Source organism: Aedes albopictus, chromosome 2 (genome assembly GCF_035046485.1).
Source record: "Aedes albopictus strain Foshan chromosome 2, AalbF5, whole genome shotgun sequence".
Lineage (NCBI taxonomy): Eukaryota > Metazoa > Arthropoda > Insecta > Diptera > Culicidae > Aedes > Aedes albopictus.
Window position 1 is genome coordinate 46,915,786 of NC_085137.1, and position 26,265 is coordinate 46,942,050.

Consider the following 26,265-nt stretch of genomic DNA (forward strand, 5'->3'; position numbering starts at 1 on the left):
GTTTCACACTAGCGCCTACTGTTGACGATATTGCACAACACAGTTATTCGTGCAACTTTTCCACCAGGTGATGGTAGTGTGAGCTGGGCGATGGATTTCCATGGAAATCGTTCAAGGTGTTACGTCTGTTTGTCTGTGATATTTATTTTCACGGGTTAGGGCGCATGCCAATCCCAATTTCATTCATAAAATTGGCTCGTAAAATGGACTATTGCTGTTGGATGTAACCAAAATGCATTAAAACATCGCAATGCAGCTGTAATGCATCCGAAAAACATCACAACTCTGTAGACGTTTTGTTTTTGACAGATAGCGCTGTGATAACTGCAAAATTGTTGCACTTAGCGAATTTCATTCGATAACTGAAACGTAAGCATGTTGCACTTATCGAACGTCTACTGTATTGGAATTTCTATCCGGGAGGCTATCCAGTTCATTCGGATCTCACCGGGGACTGCGACAAGGTGACTCTCATGCTCACTCTTCAACATCACTCTGTTAGGCAGGCTCAACTGCCGGGGTTCGATTTTCTCGAAATCCGGTCAATTTATGTGCTTTGCGGACGACATGGACATTATCTGATAGTCGTTCGATAAAATAATGGCAGAACATTCTGGAGAAAACAAAATCCCCATACAACCTTAACTCCTCCAATAGTTGCACTGTATAGTCAATATTTTGTACAATAGTGCATTTAAGTGCAGTTTTAAAATAGTGTCAGAGCACTTATTGACTTAATTTAAATGATTTTGATTCTATTTCGGGTTAACGTTTAGATAATAATCTTAATTATTATATACCCTTAAGGCATACAGTAGACGTTCGGTCGGTGCAAACGGTTTAACTGCAATGCTTTTTAACTGCAAGTCCGGTAAGTGCAACAAATTTGCAGTTATCGCACCGCCAAACGTCAAAATGGTGCGCCATGTTAGCCCTAATGAACAGTCGAATGAATTTCTCGTTCATTTTACGTCAATTGATGGCTTGTTGACACTGTCAGGCGTTGCAGTTATCGGATTTTCGTTCGCTAAGTGAAACGTAAACATGTTGCAGTTATCGAACGTCTACTGTAATAGGCTCCTAAAATGAAAAATATTTTCCCGATTTTGTTGTGTAACACGAAGAAGCATGCTATTCTGATCTCAATAGATTTTTTTCCGAACTTAAACAATGAAAGAATAGTTAATAAACTCGAACATAAAATAATGGTAAATAGTTCTTTTTTGACATTCGAAGTCAACCTTGACGTAACGAAAGTGGACCGACGGGTTGCAAAAGAAATCACATTGGCTCACTTTTGACAACAAATGTTCCTGTTTGACATACACGGTAAACAGAATTTATTGAAAATTGAGTGTTAAACAAGGAGAGTTTTAAAGATTATCAAATTTTTCAAAAAGTTATTTTATAGGCTTTACTTGATAGGAATACATGAAAAATGAGTAAACATGTCATATTACTCAATGCTTGACCGATTTATGCAAACATTGAGATAGGCCTTTAGGAGCCTATTGCAAATGGCAAATGTTCCAAAACCAAAAAGCACTTTTTCTCAAAATGATCCACAAATCGAAGAAAATAAGAATGTCCGGTTGTTTATTTAGTCAATTATGACAATTGGGTTCTTTAGGGGTATCCGGATTATTTTATAATCGGATTCTCCACCCAAAAATTAGCTGAAATCTAAAATTTCATAATTTTGGGAGTGCGGGAACTATTTTTAAAATGCATTTAAAGTTTGTATGGGGAATTTTTTTTGTTCGGGTCGAACTGTCATTTTATCGATTGAACTGTCATTCTATCCACGAAAATGAAAACTGTTTTGTTATTTTAACCATCAAAACAAAGCTATTGGAATCCAATAAAATCACGTTATACAGTAGACGTTCGGTCGGTGCAAACGGTTTAACTGCAATGCTTTTTAACTGCAAGTCCGGTAAGTGCAACAAATTTGCAGTTATCGCACCGCCAAACGTCAAAATGGTGCGCCATGTTAGCCCTAATGAACAGTCGAATGAATTTTTCGTTCATTTTACGTCAATTGACGGCTTGTTGACACTGTCAGGCGTTGCAGTTATCGAATTTTCGTTCGCTAAGTGAAACGTAAACATGTTGCAGTTATCGAACGTCTACTGTACTCAGAAAAATAAGATCTATCGATTAGGCTACAGAAAATAGCAATATTTTATTCATTAAACAACCCAATTACGACACGCTAGATTTGTTCGCATTTTCGCTTGCATGTTCGTCATTCCGGAGAAAAATGCTTTATTTCAGTTTTGGTTAATGATTATTATATTATTATAATATTTTTAATAGATTATTATATGTATTATAATCGCATATATGCGATTCTCATTTGAGCCTAATAAATTGAGACAAAGCACGATGATTTCAACGAGGATTTCAATGACGAAACGTTCAATGTTAATATCGACTCTGTCATCAATGATTAGCACAGAGCGAACTGAGCACTTTGAGTTTAAAGCAGGGCGAAAGTAACATGCATGTTCTCTTCATCGACTCTCTCTTCTCCAAATTAAAGTGACAAGATGCAAGTATTGTTGAACTTTTTGGTCCTAAATCGCTACACGGAACCGCCAAACTACCCAAAATTGAGTTCTTTTCACGCAATCCCATAGTTCGGCCCAATAAGCCAAATTTGAGTAAATCGATTAAACTCACACTACACTGAAAAAAGGGACATGGTAATTCTGACTGTATCGAGGGTTAAACTAAAACACTTTTACTACTTGATTTTGGTAGACCATAATTTTTGCTTGAAACTACCATGTGCAGGGTTCAATTAACTATGTTCACATTTCATAGTGTTTTGAATCACATTTCGTAGTTACTTTTACTATGTGCATGGTACACTGCATAGTACATGTGACTATCGCAATATGGTTTGAATTACTATGCGCGTAGTTAAATGGTAGTGTCATTTGTTTTGTTTACGTTGAAAAAAAAAACAATCAGTGAAACAAATTTCTTTGAATTTATTGCTTTAATTAAGAACAATATAGAACAATATATTATATATAATAAACACTCATGATGACCGCAGTGATGAAGATGGGCTACTCGCGGTTTTTGAATAAGGGCCTGAGGAAGGAACCGGCAGCAGATAGTATCCGGATTCGGTTGAATGTTCTGTGGGGAATCTATATGGAATAGGGCGACGATGTCCGGGAGCTGCTGCTGTGACAGATGCGGCACCAGCTTCTCCAAGGAGAAAATTAATTACATATTGACGAAAATACCCATCTGGGACCGCTGCAGGAGTTCCGTGTACTGGCAATTTGTGTACTTTGAGCTGGTGATTTCGGGGACCGCCTTGGAGTTTGCATGGTAGGTGGAGGGATCCTTTAATCTGGCGGAAAAGTGGCAATATCGCGTGATATCGTATTGGGTGCCAATCGTATTGCCATTGAAAGAAACGGAGGCTCCTGATACGACTTCATTTGAAGCACCTCGATTTCTGGTTTTGTGTCCGGAAGCGCTGGAGATAAATTCGGGTTTGCCGGTTACCAGTGGCGAGAGCAGCGGATTGATCCCTGGAACAGAAAATTTTGTAAATGGATTTACAAGAACTTTGTGGTTACAACTGGAAGCAGCCTGGGACATTTTTGATGAATTTAGTCTGCGGATCTTGTTGTATAGATTTGATTAATTGATTAACAACGTTATTAAATTGAATTGTTGTTCAAAATAGACAAACTTACCGTGGACACATTTTACAGCAAATTAAACAAACTAAAGATGGCCACTTGAAGAAATTTCTTCAAAAATCGCTGAAGTCGCTGTTTTAACTATGGGCATAGTAAATGCAAGCATAAATATAGTTCTACCGAACAAAAACTGTGCAATCAAAGTAACTACGTTTGATGGTACTGGTTACTATTTGTCAGGTTGTCAAATCATGGTAATTTTTAGACAATCATAGTAGTTATTATTGAAAACATAGTCATCATTACTATTTTAAGGCATGGTAATATTAAACATGCTTGAATAGTTAATGTTACTCTAAAATTTATTTCAGTGTAGGTAAATTGCCTTCACCTCCAGCAAAAACATTTACTTAAGAGTAGGTAAATGACAACATCGGTGAGGAAAAGAGGGAAAACAACCTAATTTTGGGTAACTAGTTTATTCGATATACTCAGCTTTGAGTAAAATCGACCTAAAAATTAGGTAGTTTGATTTCTCCGTGTAGGTTGCGATGCATTCTAGCGTCTAACTGTAAAAAAGTTCGATTGAATTTGCATCTTGTCACTTTAATTTGCAGAAGAGAGAGACGATGAAGAGAACTCTCTCATGTTACTTTCGCCCATATTTAAACTCAATCTAGACTTTTCACATGTGTGTAGCGCTAGTAGAAATCAGAGAAAATAGGTTAACGATGAGGCGGGTGATCTTTGCACAGTGGATTACGTTTGGAGGATGCTATGGAATGGTATCAAAATCGATTTTACATTTTAGGGATAGGCCCTTTTCAAATGTAACGTGAGAGTTCAGGTTACACTGAAATGCAGCTTGCGGTAATGACCAGCATAACAATGTTTTTAAATTTACTATGGCAAAACATGACTATCGACCCACCAACGCTTCTTATGTGCGTTTTGTTTCTTCTCACATCAACCGGTTCGATAGCCGAGTGGTAGCGTGCGAGCCTGGTGATGTCAAGGTTCTTGATTCGAATCCGGTTACCAACAGAAACCTTTTTTAATTGAAAATCGAGTCCATGGTAAAATTAAAAACATAATTCTGTTGAATTGAAACGAAACTCAGTCTGCACAAATTTAGTGGCGTTGTGTATTTAAATTGACCCTCAGAATAGTAATTTTCACCGCAAGCCGTCGTTCAGTGTACCCAGAGCACGATGAGTCCAATAGTGGTTTCTGCTTTTAGTAGTGTTGCGTGTACGTACACGCTGCATTACACGAACACCACTTGAGTTACTGGTTGAAAATAGTAAACAAAGATCAGCTGTTCCCAGCAAAATCAAATGGGCATATTTTCAACCAGTAGATTTGCATTAGTGATCGTGAAACCGTGCTGCGAAACCACTATGACGATTCGTTCAACGTTAATGTCGAATCCGTCATCGTAAACATTAATGATGAATTCAGAGCGAAATGAGCCCTTTTCACATGTAGCACTAGTAGAAATGTCATTCATTCTCTCTCGCGAGAGAGAAAAGCAGTGCGTTTTGAGAGAGCATCGCATCATGAAAACAAAACATTTGTGATCGAACTTCGAACGGGACGGATGCAACTCAGCAAAAAAGTTGCAATCGCGAGCTAAAAACTAGTTCAGCTGGTCCATAAAGTGCATTGCGTTTGTTGTGCGACGTTGTTTTCAAGTTTTGTGCTAAATTAGTGAATAGTTTATGTGCTAATCAATTTGAGATTCGACAAAGTTCGCAAATAATCTGTGCCTCACTGCTGCCCATCAGGGTTTTGGTTTACAAAGAAGCGATCAGCAGCTAGAGGTACCTGGGAAAACTGCAGTACCTAGAGTGAAAGTTTTTGGGAGGAACCCGTCTGCAGTGGAAAAAGCAGGAATGCGAAACAAATGCCAACGCGAAAACGAAAGTTACGGGAGAATGGCGATCCATTGAAATCGAAGAAAAGTGTCATCCTTTTCCGAGTGGTAATTTGAGGGGACGGTCCCGCAGTGCGATAATCGAATTACCTACATAACTACCACCGAAGAATTCCAAAACAAAAAGTGCTCAAGGGGGATGTGTACACCGACCGTGCTGCAGGGTTGTTGCTCCCAGTGGCGCAGCTGGATTCGGCCAGTGCTGGTCGTACTGTATGTGCTCTTTGTGATCATCGTTGTGCCGCTGCTGATCGTCAATTCCGTCAAGGATGGCTTCACCCGGAAGGACCAGCTCATCCTCATCGGGGGCCTGTTCGTCATTTCGGCCGTGCCGATTTCGATTTGGCAAATTACACAACACATCGTGCATTTTACGAAACCCATCCTGCAGAAACACATCATCAGGTAAGCTGACCGTCCGTTCGATGTGATTTATTGTGTGTATGGTTGTTACAGAGTACAGATAGGGCGGCGAGATTGGATGTTTCGTTATCGGTATGAGAGTGATAACAAGATCCGTTTGCTATCGGTGGAGTCTAATAATGCGGTTGGTTAGCTCGATGGTTGAAAAACATTGGAGCTATTTTTCCCAATTAATATTAGAAGGATTTTTTTATTCGTTTTCAATCCGTTTGAAAACATTCCCCAGAAACTATATCCCATTTTTTTTTTCTTTGGAAATCTCTTTTTCAGTAAATGAGGAATGGATCCAGGAAATGGTTATACAGCATTGGTCACTCTATTCCACCGCTCACTTTCAACCGCTTATTGGTACATACAGCTATGGCTCATTGCTTCCTACGGATTGTTGTGATGCCACTAGCAGAGGTTAAATGCGATATTGGAATTTGATACGTAGTAGATAGCACCAAGTGGCAAATGGAATATTAAATTAATATTCATTGCGGTAGCATGCCTGCCAGACGAATAATTTTATATGGAACACATGCTTGGAGGAGGAGAGTATCTTGATTTCTAATCGCTCTTTTGATTCTCTCTTGATAAAGCAAATAGGTAAACTTGTTCGCACTGATAAGGCTTCTGTGACTTTGCTTAATCGTGTTGCCATTCTTCATGAGCAGAGCATATCCTGTGTACGTGACCAAAGTCGACTAGAATGACGTTTAATAGCCAGCATTTCTTGCATGCGTATAATCTTACCATTGTAACTAAATAAAACTCCATTCCAACCGGCGCCACAGGCAATATGGCAAGGCCAACTTACTACAAAGTATTATTATAGTAGCCAAGCGATAAGAGTCAATACGCATCACGTCACAATCTTTTTCTCAATGTCAATGGGAAATTAGTCCGAGGACAATTATTGTGTGTATTTTCCGACACAACTAGACAGAAAGATGAATCACGCCTCGCGTTGATATGGTTGATTCGTTCTAAATGTAATGGTCGTCTAAAAGTACAAATTGCTGCTGACTGGTTCTACCTACTTATCAGCATGCGCTGCCAGATGTGGTGCTTTCTATTTATTTATATATTTTGTCAAAATGTAGTGTTGCTGACTTGGTGCATTGACCTCAATCTGCACGTTAGTTTCATGAGGAACTCATTACAGTGAATGTTTAAGTGGTAAGCTCAAGGAATAAGTTTTAGGCTTTTTTCATTGAATGAAATACAAATTTTACTTGTTTGCATGCAGACATACATAGTTCATGAAGGTTCTTGAATATTTCAAAACTTTTACTACATTACAACATAATCGGCCCTGGGCCTAGGTGTATCAGTTCGTACGGCTTTTCCGAAGTGCCAGTATCGCTGCATGAAATACTGAAATCTGATCCGGAAACTTAACTTGACTCACTGGACTGACTTCGATGGCCAAATTCGTCTACTATCGCAAAGGCTGTGCCGTTGATGGCTTTGTTTTGCATTCGGATATCGATAGTCAAGATAATTTTGGACGACTTCATTGGGATGGATTCGCTGATAGTTTGAAGTGTACCGTTTTGTCGACACTTCTCGTCTCAAGTCCAGCTCAATCTCGAAACATAGCAGCACTTCGAATGTTTCCAAATTCTGTTTGGCGTAGGACGTACATCGGAGTCAGGTTGAAGTAGCACTATTGATTGTAGTCTCCACAAACTTGTCGTTCCATGATTTGATCGAATGATGGAATATCTTCTTTCGATGAATTTCATGGTTGCCTCTTCCCTTCTGATGCCTAAAGGTGTTAGTCCAGCCATCACATCTAACGATCCAGTATGGGTTGTTTTTGTAGATCCAAGTAAAACGCGTATGCTATGCCACTGGATTCGATCTGGAATCTTTTTCGGGTGCTCCGCAGAATAAAAAAATGCCCCGTACTCCAAGATAGCTCTCACGCATGATTTATAGATGATCAGAAGTGCTCCAGGATTTGCATCCTATGCTTGGCAAGCGACGGACTTCGTAAAGTTTATGAACTGTCCCACATGGTTTTTGTGGTAGTAGAAGTGTTTTCCCTAGTGTAATGTCGGTGGTAAGTGTAGTCCCAACAGTTCCATTGCACATATAAAAATTGGTAACAGAAAAGACATTGTCTTAAGTTTATGGAGATAATAAATGAAATGAAAAAAAAAAATGAAATCCAATAAAGGTTTTCCAGGTTTTAAAATCTGAACTACTTCGGGGTGTCTACTACCTGAAAAAACCTGGAAAACTGGGAATCCTCAGGGAATCATATTGACCAGGGAAAAACCTGGAATACTCTGGAAATAAACATAAAACATTGGGCCGTATGATTAAAAAGTTACGAACTTTATTACTTGTAGATGTACTCAAAAGGATGGTCTACAGAGTCCACTACATTACTGACATGAATACAAGTTTTTGAATATACGGTGTTAGTGAATCTATCTAGAAATTCTGTTACAAAGAACTTTTTCAGAAATTCCATCAGGGTTTCTTTCTGGAACTTTTTTGGAAATACCTCTTAGAATGCCTCTCAGTATTTCTCACAAGATCCCTTTTGTATTTTTTTTCACGCCTTTTTCTTTGTATTCTTTCGGCTCCCGGGGAGTCATCCGCATTCCTACCAGCATTTTGCCAATATTCAAACACTTCTTTACGGGATTCTTTCTTGAAATAAAAATCCAGGATTTCCAGGAGTTCCGGACGATTTCTCCTGAAGTTATTCGTGATGATCCTGCAGAAGTTCTTCCAGAGCTTTTCCCGTTACTGCTTTCAGGATTCCTCCTTTCAGATTTCCCGGAGTTCCTTCTGCGTTTAGCCCAAACAGATTATCGTGGGATATTATTCATAAAATCTCCACACGAGTTTATCTCAGGATTCTTCTTGAAGATTTTCCGCTGTTTCTTCCAGTGTTTCAGGTATTTCTCCTAGCGTTAGTTCTGAGATTTGTACTAGAGCTCCTTTAAGGATTTTTCAGGAGTTTTTCACAAATTTCTGCAGGGGTTCTCCCTTGATTTCTACAAGAGTTTCAGCTGGGATATTTCCTTAAGGTTATCGCGGGATTTCTTTTAAAGTTTCACCGGAGATTTCCATCGGAATTTCTCCCGGGACTACCATCAAAAGATTCCTTCCGGTGTTGTGTTGGTACTAGGTGTGTTCTTTAGGAGCTTTTGCTGATATTCATTCCAGTGATTTCGTTCAGACCTTTTTTTCTTGCACAGATCGAAAAAAGAGTGTAAAATTCTGTGACATACACTCCCGTTCAAAAGTTTGGGGTCACCCCCTCAAAAACATGTCATTTTTTTAGGCCCATATCTCCGCATATTTGCGTCCGATTTCAAAACCCTAGGTTTCATTCAAAAGATAATAAGTCAAAGAAACTTTGAACATGATTTAAAAGAAACTTTTTCAAAAAATTTTGTGTGTAAACTTAACCCAAGGTTGCCAAATTTTCTAAAAAATGAATATAAACATACGGCAGTGTCGCTGGAAGTTGGGTCGACCAAATTTTAAGATGAGAGCGGTAATATGACCCATTTTGTATCAGCTTTCAACTGCTTTTTACAGAACTTAGCTAAAAAATCTAGAAAAAAAAGTTATTAAGTAAATTAATCCTTGATGTCATCGACCAAAAGTTTGGGGTCACCCCTCAAAATGATGTATCGGCCAAAAGTTTGGGGTCACTATCTTAAAACATGGAAAAGTGATTTGTTGATATCTTTGTCATCTTTCATTCAATTTTAATTCTTCTTGGCTTATTTGAAACAAAATGAATGATACTTACTGCATAGACATTGAACCAGACATATTTGTTGAAATTTACATACTAAAACTTAACGTAAAGTTGCCTCATTTTTTGAAGCGTGGAAAAATGTGCTAACTTTACAGAACATTTTTATATACAAAAATCGTTATATAGGGTGGGGCGGGGCAAGATGGGTCACCTAAGGATGGATCACCATAACTTTGTAAATACAAATCGTATTGGTTTGTATTCGTCCGCTACTCTTTAATACACTAGTTAGCTATGCTAAAAGGCGATAAAAAGTTCATTACATACAAAATATGATGTTAAACGAGCAGTTTTAAAAACTGATCAATTTGGCGCCGTGAAAAAAGTGCGGGGCAAGATGGGTCACCTTTTAAGTAATTCACATTTTCTCAACGAAAAACGTCAAAATATGAGATTTGTTCCGCATTCATATATGCTCCATATCCATACTGAGTAAACAAGAGCTACTAGTAAACATTTTATAAATTTATTTGGAATATAAAAAACTTTACGATTTGAGTGGTCCTAAGGTGACTTGAAAATCGATGTCTTCACTAAAAAAATATCATAATTTTATGTTATAATTTTGAGCGTTCATTCCGCTTGATTGAAGTCATTTATGAGATGGTCTTGTAATAAAAAATAATTAACTTTTGAATGCTCCAACAATACGTTCAAAATTGAAGGTGACCCATCTTACCCCGCGACCGTTTATATGGAGATTATATGGAATGTATCGCATAAGAAAAATGGCTAAAAACCATTTTATTTTTTATTTCCAATGAGAGTGAATTATTTTTCAATCAATGCCCCAAACTTTTGTATATTCATGCTGGTCATCTAACAAAATTATTAACATCAACAAAACATGAGTAATGCGCCCAAAAATGGCACTGACCCATCTTGCCCCGCGACCCATCTTGCCCCGCCCCACCCTACGTTAAGTTAAAGACATCAAACGACATCAACTAAAATTAGGTCATTATCTTTGAAATGAGCCAAAAAGAATTAAAATTGAACTATCGATGACGAAGATATCACCAAATCACTTTTCCATGTTTTACGAAAGTGACCCCAAACTTTTGGCCGATACATCATATTGAGGGGTGACCCCAAACTTTTGGTCGACGACATCAAGGATTAATTTACTTAATAACTTTTTTTCTAGATTTTTTAGCCAAGTTCTGTAAAAAGCAGTTGAAATCTAATACAAAATGGGTCATATTACCGCTCTCATCTTAAAATTTGGTCGACCCAACTTCCAGCGACACTGCCGTAAGTTTATATTAATTTTTCAGAAAATTTAGCAACTTTGGGTTATGTTTACATACAAAATTTTTTGAAAAAGTTTCTTTTAAATCATGTTCAAAGTTTCTTTGACTTATTATCTTTTGAATGAAACCTAGGGTTTTGAAATCGGACGCAAATTGCCGGAGATATGGGCCTAAAAAAATGACATGTTTTTGAGGGGGTGACCCCAAACTTTTGAACGGGAGTGTATAATGCACATGATTGGAGCGTGGGATATCACAGATGTTTACATGAAATATCATGTAAAAGTCATAAAACATTATGTAAACTTATATCATGTGTCATGTAATTCAGCATGACTCTGAGTATTTACATGGCATGTAACACAATTTTACATGATATGTCATGTAAACATCATAACACTAAGTTTACATGACTAAAATGAAGTTTACATGACATTTTTATTTGTGTAGATTACCTCGTATTTGCTTACCGGATTTCTTGCATTGAGACACCTCAGACTTTTTTTTTGCAGATTTTCATGAAATCCAGAAATCTTTTCAGAAATCAACTAGAAATTGTTCCGAGATTATGGATGCTCCTTTTTTGCTTTCTGTAATAGTTTCTTCCGGATTTCTTGTAGGATTTTTTCATAGTTTTTCTCAGAACAAGTTACGACATATCTTCTACCAGGTACACCGTGAGTGTACCAGGATAGGTTTTCTTCAAAAATATGGCGTTTTCAGGAATTAAAAATAAAAGCAAATACTAGGCCGCACAGCTCCGCGGCCCACTTATATTAGTATAAATATACAGGGTGCGTGCGGTAATTTTGCACTAACCTTCAAACAGGAATGTTTCATCAAAGGGTTGCAATAAAAATATAAATCCCACATCATCAAATGCACCATATTTCTAGTGAACTGTGAAAAATATAAAACCATTAATAATCAAAAACGTGGTGGTATGAGAAAATATTTAATAACATTTCGGGTTCTACTGTTTGTTGTGTAAATAAGACGAAATCAGTAAAATGTAATGTGTAAAAACCCGTTAATGATACACGAGACGTAATGATACAGATTTGCTTCAAAAATTATAATTTAAATAATTTTGACGTGGTGATTTCAACACATTATCGAATAGCATCAATAAAAACTGGTTGTTTTTTTTGATACACTAAGTCTAGGGTACAACTTTTTTTTAGCAAGCATCGGATCACTTAGCGGTTTTCAACAGAGATGTTCCGCGTAGAATTCCCTATAATAATACTAAAAATAAGGGTTATTGAACGCTTCCAGTGCCATCTAGTGGCAGAAAACTAAAACTATGCCATTCCTGCACATATTTGTACCAGTTTTACCATATAAACTTCAGACTAGTCGAGCGATACCTAAGACCTTATCAATTTAGCTCAAATTTATGCTGTAGCTTATGGGAGTCTAAAACAGCAAATTGAGGTGGTCAGACTTAGGATATTTTAGTTTTAAATTTTCTCATAAATGTTTGAGCAGCCCTAGTAGAATACCATTGCTCAAATTAGAATTTTCGACTCCGCTATCTTCCATTCCAGCGATGTAGTTTTTTGTAGGTAACAAGCCTATGGAATCCCCCAACTACACTGAAAAAATCAGCTTCATAGCGTTCTTGACAGCTGAGAAAATGCATATAGTATGCAGCTGCTCCATATATTTATACTCAAGTTGTTCGCATTTTCGTCTTCTAGAAACCTCTTTTTAAAATTTATGGGATATTTTTTGAACGGCACACATAACGATGATACCATTGGAGCTCCTCGTACAAAAAATATTCTAGTTTTACCTAAAATAACACAATTGTTTTCTGTGTACTGATGTAATTCCTTCTCATTTTCAGAATTCTCTGGATGGTACCCATCTACGCATTGAATGCGGTAAGGACGAACCCATCATTTCTGAACTGTAGATCGTAATATAACATTCCTTCACATACCCACACACTCTCTCTTCCCCATTCAGTGGCTATGCCTGCTGTTTCCTCAGCATGCCATCTACATGGACAGTATTCGCGAGTGCTACGAGGCGTACGTAATCTACAACTTCATGAAGTATTTGCTCAACTATCTCAACCTGGAGATGGACCTGGAGCGAACGCTGGAATACAAACCGCCGGTGAGGCACTTCTTTCCCCTGTGCTGCATGGCTCCGTGGCCCACCGGGCGGGAGTTCGTACACAACTGTAAGCACGGCATCCTGCAGTATACGGTGGTGCGACCCATCACGACCTTCGTGGCCTAGTATGTCCTCCCTGAAGTCCACTGAAACCATTTGAACAGTAGTAACTGTAAATATCTTTTTTTTTCAGCATCTGTGAGGTGAATGGCGTCTACGGGGAGGGCATTTTCGAGACGGACGTAGCATTCCCGTACATTGTGTTCATCAACAATTGCTCCCAGTTCATTGCCATGTACTGCCTGGTGTTGTTCTACAAAGCCAACAAGGACGAACTCAGACCGATGAGACCGATTCCGAAGTTCCTGTGCATCAAGGCGGTGGTGTTCTTTTCGTTTTTGTGAGTATTTACATAGGTTTTTCTAGATCCTGAATTCCTTCTATGAAAAATCGTTGAAGATTTCTTTCATAAGTATGCAAGAAATTCAATCAGAATTTCTTCCAGTAATAATTGAGCAAGAGGACTTCTTCGTGAATTATAGATTGTCTCATAGAGACTAAAAAGTCTAGTAATAATATTCAATGAAAATACTTTTCAAAGGTTTCGCTGCCCATCCTAAAATTGTGAAAAAAGATAATTTTAATTTTCCTTATTTCCTCCTACAGCCAAGGCGTAATCATCAACTTCCTGGTCTATTTCGGATTCATCCACAACATCTTCGGTTCGGAGCAGAACGATGATCCCCGACTGCTATCCTCAAAGCTGCAAAATTTCCTCATCTGTATAGAAATGTTCCTGGCCGCGTTGGCACACCACTACAGTTTTTCACACGAGCCGTACGAACTGAACATTCCTGTTAGTGCTTTAGGAATCGGAGCCATCGGGGGAAGTATAAATGGGGGCGGCAATGGGTCGTGGTACAATGCACTGCGGAATATGCTGGACATATCGGATGTCCATCAGGATGTGAGTGAGCACTTAGGGGTAGTGGGCAGCTCGTTGAGCAGACGATTTAGAGGAAGAACGACGTATCATATGCCGAGAGGCGGTTCCGGAAACTGTGATAACTTGGGAGGTGGGTCTGAACGGGAACACTTAATGCAGCCTTCCGGAAGTACGAGCAATATCAGTGCTAACAACTGCTACCAAAGCGGGCTGAGCAATTCCGGTAATCAGCTGTACTCGAACATTCCCAAAGCGGCGCAGAATCGATACGGAGCGCTGGAAAGTGGGATAAGCATCGTGAGGACAAAATCGGTCAAAGACGCGGAAACTCCGCACGAGGTGCCGAACATTTTCAATCAGTTCCAAAACTCCAAGAACCTAAATCTCACGTTGGCAAAGAGCCCAAGTTTCGACAATTTGTACTCGACCAAAAGTGAAACGACCACTTCCAGTAGTTCCAATCAGAAAGCTTTGGCGACCAACAGTGGACAAACGTCGACGGCGACCAATACAACAACGAGTAACAACACAACAACTTCGACGACGTCGGAACTCAATCTGCGGAAGTCGGAGAGCAGCAACAGCGATTGGCTCAGCACCCCGGACGACGATCTGGGAATCGACGTCAAGGGGTTGGGTAAGGATCGGATCAACTACAACCCCGACTGGAGGACGTAAGTTGGGAAACTTATTACTGTCAACGTATAATCTCCATACTGCGATCAAGCTTGTTGTTAAGCTTCTCATAGACTAATTTAGGCGGATTCTGATGGTTGGGAGATTGCTTGTGTGTGCGTCAGTATGATGAAGTGTGTGTATTTACAGTTTTATATATTATTTTCGTACTATTAAGTTATTTATCAAGACACTTAAATACTTTCCCGAGATCAAGCTATTTCCATATTGTTCAAATAACCTAGTGACTCGAAAGAAAGGTTGATATATAGATTGGAATAAATTTGGAGTACTATCCAATACAGGAACAGATGGCTCTAGTCTTCTACATTATGATAACGAACCAGACGAACGAACTTGTTATTGAGTTTAATGAAAATTTTAAAACAAAATCTCCATATTTCTATATGCTAGTACTCGGGTGGGTCATCAGAATACTGGTGTGTTCCAATAAGTTATGGAAATCCTTGATTTTTGTACTACCATATCATGAAATTTGTCACCTAATTACTTGGAAGTATTTTATAAGCTGAATACTTTGATTTGGTATCTAAAAAAAACTTCAAGTCTAAAGGGACACACATGCATATACATGCACTTTTTTATACGTGCACGTATAAAAAAAGACTTGTTCAATTTTATTCGTATGCAAATTTCAAATAGAATGAGAAAACCTGAGACCGTTTTCAAATTCAACAGTCCCTCAACGTTCATTGATCTCAATTGATATAAATCAGTTTACAATAATGACTCACCCCAGTACGGGAACAATGGTCATGAATTTCGGAATAAATTTGTCTTCGTAACACACGATTATAGTACAGTGAATCATTAATAGGGGAATGTCTGTGCCAGAACACTCAACACAGATGTATCAATCTTTTAATCTTTAGACAGTTATATGCATTTGTCTCTTCGAAAGCTTGCTGCATAATATCCAACTCTTTATGAACGTACTCATCGATTCAACTTTATCTTCGTGTTTGAAATAAAAATTACCACAGAGAAACAGATGTGAAGTTCATTACGAAAAGTTTTCGTAATCGTTTTGATCGCAAAAATGTATAACATCTGTTTCTTTCTGTTTTTACGTTACCTGTCAGGTCAGTTAGTTAAATACTGTAGTAGAAATCTTAAGTTCAATAAGTAATTTTCATTCAGAGTGTATTCCGTTTTACCCATTGTATATTCAGTTTACGTTAGTGTGTAAGTTATGTTCCGTTTTAAGTGTATTCCGTTTATCGTGTAAGAAAAATCTCAATCACCTGTCATTCAAGTTTGAGCGTGTCGGCCGCGTGGACGAAATAAAAAGTCTGTCCGAAATAAAACCCGGTTTGTTTAATTCCCATCAACTCAGAAGTGGGATTTTTCTCGCGCAATCGTAAACCGTGAAAATGAGTCGTATGGGTCGCGAAGAACTCGTTCTCTGGCTGCAGGAAAACGAGGTGGAATTTCCTAAAACTGCCACCTTGCGTCATCTGCGATCGTTGTACGAAAGCACCCGTGGAGCCGTCGGTGGGGCCCAGGGCGGAACACCCGAGGATGAGCAGTCTCAGTTGTCAGACGACGAGTTGGATTTGGAACTACGCGCTTTGGAAAAACGTCGGAAGATTCTCGCTCTGCGTCGCCAGTTGGAAGAGGAGGAGCGTCAGTTAGTGAGACAACCAGAAGTGAAAGACGTCATTGGTTCTATCATCCGTTTTTCGGGAGGAGACACTTGTGATGCAAACCGGTGGCTTGCCGAGTTCGAGTCGACATGCGACGCACTGGGAGGCGATGATGCTTTCAAGCTACGCTGCATCCGCCAGTTAATGGAAGCAGGAACCGAGGCGGAATGGTTCTTGAGAGTTGATAATTCCGTCAACTTCCGAGAGTTTCGGACAAGCTTCTTGGAGAATTTCGGTTATCGTTATTCGGTGGCAGAGGTCATCGATAAGTTGCGGAAAACAACATTCGAAAAATCGAAGATGAGCGTCACTGGATACATCCTTCGGATGCAAGAAATAGCCTCAAGAGTCAACATTGAAGAGAGCCAGGTGGTCCAGCTAATTATCGATGGGTTCCAGGACCGCACGGCAAACGTCGCAGTTCTCTACCCGGCCAGGAACCTTGCCGATCTGAAGAAGCTATCCCGCCGGTATGCGCAGCTGCGCGATATGTACCCAATCCAGTATTTGCCACGACCAGCAACTCAAAAACCAAGACTCGAGGGAAAAGGAGATGCAACCAGGTGCTACAATTGCTCGGGGATCGGGCACCTCTCCGTGGATTGCAAGGAGCCAAGGCGAGCAAAAGGATCGTGCTTCCGTTGTGGATCTACCCAGCATCGATTGAAGGAGTGCCCCAAGCCAGCACCACGAAACAGCAACCAGGTGGCCTTAGTGGAAGATTTCCGTCGGAATACCGGTGGAGACTCTTCTGCCGTTGAGGAGGCAACAGCTGTACTATCGGAACTAAACATCGTAAGTATTGCTTTTTCAAACGACATAAATACGCAACAATGTAACACTGTTGTTTCTTTGTTTGACACTGGCAGTCCAATTAACTTCGTACGCCGATCGCTGGTTTCTCCGCTGTGTGGTTCGAGAGAGAAAACAGATTCTGGATTTAAAAGTATCGGTAATCATCCTTTGTGTACTTATGGAATAGTTACCGCGGTGGTGACATTCCGCAACAGGAAAACATCGATCAAAGTACATGTCGTGCCAGATGATTTCATTTGCGTCCCATTGCTTTTGGGGCGATCTTTTCTAGAGAAAATTGGTGTCACATTGTATGACACAAGGTTTGTTAAAGTGTGTAGAGCAAACACCAATACTGTTGAAGTTGAATTGAACGAAAATCGAATAAAAATTGATGGTAAAGTGTTACATTGTGCGTTTGATTTTTCGACTGACATAACCTCAAAGTTCTTCACGACATGTCCTCAGTGCAGTCAACCATCAGCTAGGGGGACATCTGATATGGACCTTCTCACTCCGTCATCTTCCGTTCCGCATACCGAAGAGTTCTGTATTCCGACATTACGACGTTGTGAAACTTGTTCCGTTATTTATCCTTGTGAAGGTTGTTCCGTTCCGTTCCGATGCGAAAATTGTTCTGTATTCCCTTCTGTACCCGATGTGTTTTGTATTGATGACCATGATAGGGCGGATGATTATAATATTGATCCAAAGTTAGATCGCGATACGCAACAGGCTATACGTGAAATTATTGAACGAGATTATTCGGATTTGTCATCAATCCCTGCTGTGAATCATGCTTATGAGATGAGGCTGAGGCTAACTTCCGATGTTCCGATAAGTTTTGCTCCTCGTCGACTTTCCTATTCCGATAAAAAAGAAGTAGATAACCTAGTTGACGATCTATTGAAGGAAAACATAATTCGGCCAAGTGACTCCCCTTACTCTTTCCCAATTGTATTGCGAACTAAGAAATCAGGTGAAAAGCGATTGTGCATTGATTACCGATCATTGAACAAAGTAACTGTACGTGATAGCTTTCCTATTCCGCTCATTGATGATTGCATGGAACGATTGGAGGGCAAGAAATATTTTACAGTGCTCGATCTGAAACATGGATTTCATCAGGTTAACGTTTCTGAAGATAGCATTCCGTACACTTCATTTGTGACACCGAGCGGACAGTATGAATACGTGAAGATGCCATTCGGGCTGCGTAATGCTCCGGCGGTTTTCCAGAGGTTCATTAACAAAGTGCTTGAACCATTCTTAAGAGAAGGAACCGTAACCGTTTATTTGGATGATGTCACGTTGGCAACGAACACCATTGAAGAACACCTTCAGCTTTTGAAACGCGTTATGCGGCGCTTGGCGGAATACAGACTAGAGATTAAATTCAAAAAGTGTTTGTTCTGTTACACGGAAATCGAGTTGTTGGGTTTTACGATAAGCCAAAAGGGCATACGGCCCAATAATAATCATCTGGAGGCAATCAAAAGTTTGCCATATCCGTCAGATGCCAAAGAGTTGAGCAAATGCCTTGGTTTATTCTCGTATTTCCGCCGATTCGTTCCGTCTTTTTCAAGTCTTTCGCAACCACTACGTGATTTGCTTAAGCCCGGTGTGAAATTTGTCTTTGATGAGAAGTGTAGAAATGCGTTTTTGTGTCTCCAGAATAAATTGGTTTCTTCTCCGATATTGGCTCTATACAGTCCTCAAAGGGAGACTGAACTACACTGTGATGCCAGCTCAGAGGGGTTTGGTGGTATTCTTCTACAAAAGCAGGAAGACGGAAAATGGCATCCAGTTGCATACTTTTCACGACGCACTACTTCCGCTGAGTCACGCTACCATAGTTTCGAGTTGGAAACTTTGGCAATCATATATTCTCTCCGCAAGTTCCGTATATATCTTGAAGGCATCCCGTTCAAAATCATAACTGATTGTAATTCATTGACGTTAACTTTGAACCGCAAGAGTGTCAATGCGCGAATCGCACGTTGGGCTTTGGAGTTAGAGAACTACCACTACACGATTCAACATCGTAGTGGAAAGTTGATGACACATGTAGACGCTTTAAGTCGGCTACCTTCAGTTTCTATCAAAACTGACGAAAACTCAGACCAGATAATTTCGGCTGTTAGTCCTGATGATGTCTTCTTCCAGCTACAAGTAACTCAAAACCGTGATGCAAACATTGTTAAATTACGTGGTGAGTTAGAGAAAGGCCCAGTTAAAGGTTTTGTATTAGAAGATGGAATAGTTTACAGGACATCCGATGCTGGGAAGACTGATAAACTCTTACTTTATGTTCCGAGCGAGATGGAGAATAATATCATACGTCTGGCGCACGAGAAAATATGTCACATGGGGGTGACAAAGTGTGTTGATCAAATCAAAATGCATTACTGGTTTCCGAGTATGAAGGACAAAGTTGCACAATACATTCAGAATTGTGTACGTTGCGTAATGCATTCAGTTCCTCCTAGTAGTTCTGCTCGTAATTTGCACAATATTCCGAAGAAACCCATTCCGTTCGATACTCTACACGTTGATCATTTTGGTCCTCTTCCTTCAGTCGTATCCAAAAGAAAGCATATTCTTGCCGTTGTTGATGCGTTCACCAAATATGTGAAGTTGTACGCAGTCAATTCGACTAGTACGAAAGAAGTGTGTGCATGTCTTGATAAATATTTCGATAACTACAGTCGGCCAAGGCGAATTATCAGTGATCGTGGGTCGTGTTTTACTTCTCTTGAGTTCAGTTCATATTTGCTGGATAACAACATCGAACATGTTAAGGTTGCCACTGCGTCCGCCCAAGCGAATGGTCAAGTCGAACGGGTTAATAGGGTGATTAAGTCGATGCTTGCTAAACAATCAGAGCCCATTCAGCATTCCGATTGGTCTAAGATGTTGGTAAAGGTGGAATATGCGATCAACAACTCTGTACACTCTGCTACTCGTCAAACTCCAAGTATTCTGCTATTTGGTGTGAATCAGCGAGGTCGTGAGGTAGATGCATTATCCGAGTTCTTAGAGGACGTCCATTCCACTGGTTCTGAAAGAGATTTGTTTTCGCTAAGGGATTTGGCATCTGATAACATACAGATTGCCCAAGATCGGAATTCCACTCAGTTTGTAAAGAACCATAAACCTCCCTTGACGTATTCTGAAGGCGAGTTTGTTGTTATTCGGAACATTGATACGACAATCGGTACGAATAAAAAGTTTATTCCAAAATATAAGGGCCCTTATCGCGTGCACAAGATACTCCCAAACGATAGATACGTCATAAGGGATATAGAGAATGGCCAGATATCCCAATTGCCTTACGATGGTATAATCGAGGCATCTAGAATGAAGCGATGGATTGACTGGCGGAAATCTGAAAGTGAAACATTAGAACCAGTTTGTCAGTCGGAAATCTACGATGAGTAAGTCGTGATTGAGGAAGCAATACTTTTATTCGTGTTATTTTCCTATCTATTTCCCTTCTACATGTGTAATAACATTCCGAGTCGACCGCGGAGAAATTCGGTTGCCCTTTTTCTTCCTGTGTACTAACATGTGTGATCGAGTCGATCAAAAGTCAGGTATGGCCGAGTTGTAGTAGAAATCTTAAGTTCAATAAGTAATTTTCATTCAGAGTGTATTCCGTTTTACCCATTGTATATTCAGTTTACGTTAGTGTGTAAGTTATGTTCCGTTTTAAGTGTATTCCGTTTATCGTGTAAGAAAAATCTCAATCACCTGTCATTCAAGTTTGAGCGTGTCGGCCGCGTGGACGAAATAAAAAGTCTGTCCGAAATAAAACCCGGTTTGTTTAATTCCCATCAATACCTAGTTTACAACGTTTCATCTAAAAAAAAAGAATGCAAAATACAAAGTATGAAATTAATATATTCTATAATGCGTATAATCGAAAAAAAAAACCGTTCCATGCTTCAAATTTATATCACTTCCATGTGTGTTTCTTATTTGCGTCATCTTGTCATTGGGCAATATGTCTAGCAATGGGCGGTTATGGGTTGTACAGGACAGTGTGTTCGCTGCATATAATTTCATAATGAACGTTCTGCGTGGCACTGCAGTGTGGTTTGGTGACAGTTCGAAATTGCATTTAGGATATTTCAACACCTTTCTATCTACTATCAACACCTTTCCGTACTATCTAGGTAGTACGCAGATTGCAAGAAATTTCTTGGCCTATCTCGATACGTGGAAAGTTCAGGTAAGGAAACGCTCAAGAAATGAGCATGTTCTTGACCTTAGTACGGAGCTGAGAAGAAACATCTAATCAAATGGGTATCAGTCTGAGATAGTTTCAGGTATCAATAGAGGTGTCTGCTTCAGAAGCACGTTTTCCTCCACTTGGGATTTTCTGCCATAATGGTGGTTTTTACGGTTCAGAAAGTGCGGATAAAACCCATGTTCAACGAAAAAGTCGCTGTTTTTGGTGTACGAAGTTTGAACAAAGTATTTTGTCAAGTCAACTATAAAAAGTGAATCGTTCAGTATTTCGAGGTATGAAATACGTAAAATGAAAAAAAAAGAAAAGTTTGCAAATCGGTCAACTAGTTTTAAGGTATCGTCATCACCGTAACTGCACTTAACACCATTTCGAGATAAACACGTTTCAAGTTTCGCGCTTTGCCTTGTTCCTATGGAGAGTGCGCACCACAGTAGGCTGTAACTTTGGTTCTAGAGCTCCAATCTTTATGAAATTAGGAATATGCATTGTCTAGCTAGTAGATTATGAAATAAAGTTCGATTTTTTTTTATTTCCGGATGGTATGTAACCCCTTATTTTGAGATGAACCAGCCTCGGGCTGAAAATCTCATAAATAAAGACATAAAAAAACCCCTTATTAGCTGAATTGCGAAAATAATAAGCAATAACAGAATGGGATCCCTATGCGTACTTTGAAGAATTCCACCAGAAACTAATAAGGAGTTCTTGTAGATATTACCGTAAATACATCATACTTTGCATAAAGTGCCTTACTTTGCGCTCTTTTCGAAAAATCGTAATAAAATATCGGTGGCCCATAAGGGAACGTCCAAAAATTACGTCACGCAAAAATTGGTCATTTTCAACCCCCCTCCCCCTATGTCACACTTTTTGTATGAAACCTCTGAAAGTTTTGTATGGGTCGTAGCGTTGGGCAATTTTAAATCAAGAATACTGCCTATGATCGCATAATTGTCCCATATGAATAGGAAACCCAGCAAATATGGGACTGATATGCGATCATGGGCAGAACATATCTCAGAATTCTAGAAAAATGTTTCTTAATAATGGGGAGATTCCCCTCTTAGGATCCCTCTCAGGATTATGGGGCAGTCTCTGGGGATTCTAATGGGATGTCTTTCAATACTGCAAGAGAACTTCTCTCAGGATTCTGAATGAATCTGTCAGGGAGTTCTGGGGATATCCGCCTAAGCATTCTGGGAGAATCCCGAGGAAAAACTTCTCTCAGGATTCTGAGGGAATCCATTTCGGGAGTCTGTGGAAATCCCTCAGGATTCTGGAAGAATTCCTCTAAAGATTCTGAGAGAATCCATGTTAGAAAATTGAAGTAATCTCTCCCAGAATTCTAGGGAAATCTTTAATAGAATTCAGGGAGAATTCCTATTGGGAAAGTTTTTCTCTCTTTTCTGGGATTAGGTCTCTCAGGATGCTGGTGTGCTAATTTTTAGCAATTTGGAGGAATCCCTCACAGAAGGAAAGCTCAGAATTATGGAAGATCCCCCTCAAAATTCCGAAGGATTTTTTCTCAACAGTATGGGAATACCTATCAGAATTCTAGGGAATCTCTGGATTCTAAGGGGTATTCCCTACAAGGGCTCCCTACCAAGGTTCAAATCCCTTTCAGGATTATAAGAAATTTCTGGATGATCCGTGCTGATTCCTCTAAGGATTCTGGAAGACCCTCACTTAGGATCCCGCTCAGAATTCCGATGAAATCTTTTTCAGGATTCTCAGGAACTTCTCTCAGACTTCTTGGAGAATCATACTCAGCATTCTCAGAATTGTGGCGAAATTCCACTCAAAATTCTGGGGGATTATTTCGTAGGATTCTTGAGAAATCCCACACAGGATCACTAGAATCCCTCTCAGGATTCTGCGTAAGATGCTTTTAAGATTCTGGGAGAATATCACTAAATATTCTGCGGGTACTCTTCCCCAGATTCTCTGTAAATTTGGCTTTCTGGGGCAATCCCCATCAGGATTCTGGGGAAATTTCTCTCAAGATTATGGGGAACTTGTCTCATGATTTCCCCTTGGGATTCTGGGGCTATATTTTTCAAGATTCTAGGGCAATTTCTTTCAAAATTATTATTTATTGAAGAATCTCTCACGAGATTCTGGGCAGGATTTTCTAGAGAAATTTGGATTTTGGAGAATCCCTCACATAGATTTTGTGATTCCTCTTAGGGTGCGGAAGAAATCCTTCTCAGCATTCTACGAGAATCCCAGTAGAATTCTGTTTTCTGTGTTCTGGAACAGTTGCTCCCTGAAATCCCTTCCAGGTTTCTGGGAGAATCCTTTTTAGTAATCTGAAAAAATCCCTGATAAGATTATGGGAAAAATTTCTTGAGATTCTGTTGTAATAGTTTGAAGTATTCTAAGTTCTAAATTCTAAAGAAATCACTCTCAGAGTTCTGTGACAATCACTTTCAGAAGATTGGGTGAGTCCTTTCAAAGATTGTAGGGGAATGTCTTTCAGGAATCTGCGGTAATTTTCTGTTTTATGTGAGAATACCTCTCAGGATGCTGGGGAAGTCCATTCTAGAAGTTTTCGTAATCCCTTCCAGGGATAATCCTTATCAGATTTTTGGAAAAGTCTCTCTTAGGTTTCTAGATATATTTCTCACAAAAATCTGGAATTATGTCCCTCTCAAGATGCTGGGAAATCACACGTAAAATTCTGAGGAATACCTTTCGGGATTCTGGCAGAATTATTTTCAGCAGAATGGATTCCTCCCATGATATTTTGGGAATTTTGGGAGAATACTTAAAATGATTCTGAGGGAATTCTTCTCAAGATTCTGGGATCCTGTCTCCCAGAATTCTGTGAGAGTATATTTCAGAATTCTCTGGCAATCCCGCCCAGTACTTTGAGGGAACTTTTCACGGGATTCTGGAGTAATCCTTCTTAGGGTTCTAAGCTACCCTTTTCAGGATTCAGGGTCATTTCTTTTAAGTTTCCTAGCATAGAATCCGAACATCTTTTTTTGTGAGAATCTCTCTCAGTATTCTAGATGAATTTTGCTGAAGAATGTAGAAGAACCGCTCTTAGAATTCTTCTCAGCATTCTGGGAGAATTCATTTAAGGATTCTGGGATAATTCCCATTCCCTGTTAGGATTCTGGAAAATTTTGGAAGAACTCAAGGGAATCCCAACTAACATTTATTGTGAATGTAAACGTCAACAAAGCGTCCTCAATACGGCTTGATGCTGAGTTACTGTGTTGTACATATAGATGGAAGCTTCTATGCAAGCCCTATACCAATGAATCTGGCGAACTTAATCAGCATGTATATGCTGTGCGAGAAGCTTCTATGCTACCAAGTCATAGCTCTTTTCTCGGCTCCTATGTAACCACTAACTGAATAACATCTTGAGAAGGCGCTTTTTCAGCCTTTTCGCAGTTGTTAAATAATAGTTTTACGGCATCCCCAAATTAAGCGTTTAAATATAATTAGGTTATGGATATCGTGACGCAATACATGTGGAACTGGAATTATCACTTTTAAAATTGAATAATTAAAGTACTTGTCGCTATTTGGAATCGAACTCCCGATCTCTGTATCCACTGGTCCCGATGATGTCCTCGCTGCCACACTGCTATATATAAATAACATAGAAAATAGCCCGTTTTGTTTTACTCCAGACAAGGCTTCATAATTGTGCCACAAGAAACCTTACCCAACTTCATCTTGCTGCAAAAGCTTGTGAAACGTCAAACGCAATAATGTTTACATTGAACAAGCTGTGTGATTGCGCCAACAGATTCTTCGTCACAGCTTCTAGCTGAAAGAGTGTTCTTTAAAAGGCTACGAAGCGCTGCTGTTTTGTGTTTTGGCAACATTACAAAACGTACTGTATAAAAGCAGCTGTTGTAGTGGCTGGGACTCTTACTCGATTTGCACATCTTCCGGAAAATCTTCCGGCATTGAATTAAGGTGCAATAAAAGCAACCCAAATAATTTCACAGCACAGTGATGGATAGCTGTAAAGAATTTGTGTAGTAGCTATATATCCCGCTTAAAGTTTGTTTTGACAATAATATTAACATATGTTTACATTCGACAAGCCGTGTTGGTAAACCAACAGTTTCTTTATTACAGATTCTAGCCGTAATGAAATCGCATAACGGCCTTTAAAGCGCTGCTGGTTTGGGGATTTGTCAGTATAACGAATTGTACTGTATAGTAGCAGCTGTTTTGTTAGTGGGGACTCCTATTCGATGTGCTCAACTTTTCACATCTTCCGGGAAATCTCCCGGAGTTGGAATAGAGTGGAGTAAAGGCAGCCCCAGTGACAAGCAATGGATTTCTGAAACCCGAGTTTGGTAGCTGTATGGTGCTTGTTTTGCAGTCGTGTATTAGCTTATGATTTATATTTGACTAGCTTTCCTTTTATTCAGCGTTGACTGCTTTTACTCGATGGTTATACAACAGAAAGCAAATGACTGAAGCTTATAGCGCTGAAAATGTTAGTTGGGAAGCTTATCGTAGGATTCTGAGGCAAATACAACTATACACTACCCGAGCAGAGTCTGACAACAAAATGATAGCAAATCGAAAACTCGATTTGTATTCAACAGCAAATTGATATCACATTTTGATATCAGTTGGTCTTGACTAAATTTTATTTCAAACTTAGATTTTGTTTCGCTGTCAATTCAAACTAGGTATATAAAAAAAAAGTTTTTAAGTTATTTCATAACTTCTAGGCAATCTTGTATAATAACTTCAGAAAT

The 26,265-nt window shown here is 39.4% G+C and overlaps 2 protein-coding genes and 1 long non-coding RNA gene across 5 annotated transcripts in view; 2 read left to right on the plus strand and 1 right to left on the minus strand.

Annotated features, from left to right (window-relative positions):
• Positions 1–26,265, plus strand: part of LOC109421509 (uncharacterized) — a 486,639-nt gene that overhangs the window by 46,667 nt on the left and 413,707 nt on the right. The gene's annotated exons all lie outside the window — the stretch shown is intronic.
• On the minus strand, positions 2,980–4,040 carry LOC115269162 (uncharacterized). Its single transcript, XR_003898653.2, has 2 exons — positions 3,726–4,040; positions 2,980–3,557 (listed from the first exon to the last, which is right to left on the minus strand). It is a non-coding gene; the product is annotated as an uncharacterized LOC115269162 (long non-coding RNA).
• Positions 5,225–15,121, plus strand: LOC109432552 (transmembrane protein 184C). Its single transcript, XM_029871149.2, has 5 exons — positions 5,225–6,012; positions 12,914–12,950; positions 13,036–13,313; positions 13,382–13,588; positions 13,855–15,121. Exons 1-5 carry the CDS (start codon positions 5,747–5,749, stop codon positions 14,810–14,812), a joined length of 1,746 nt encoding a protein of 581 aa, XP_029727009.2. The 5' UTR covers positions 5,225–5,746; the 3' UTR covers positions 14,813–15,121.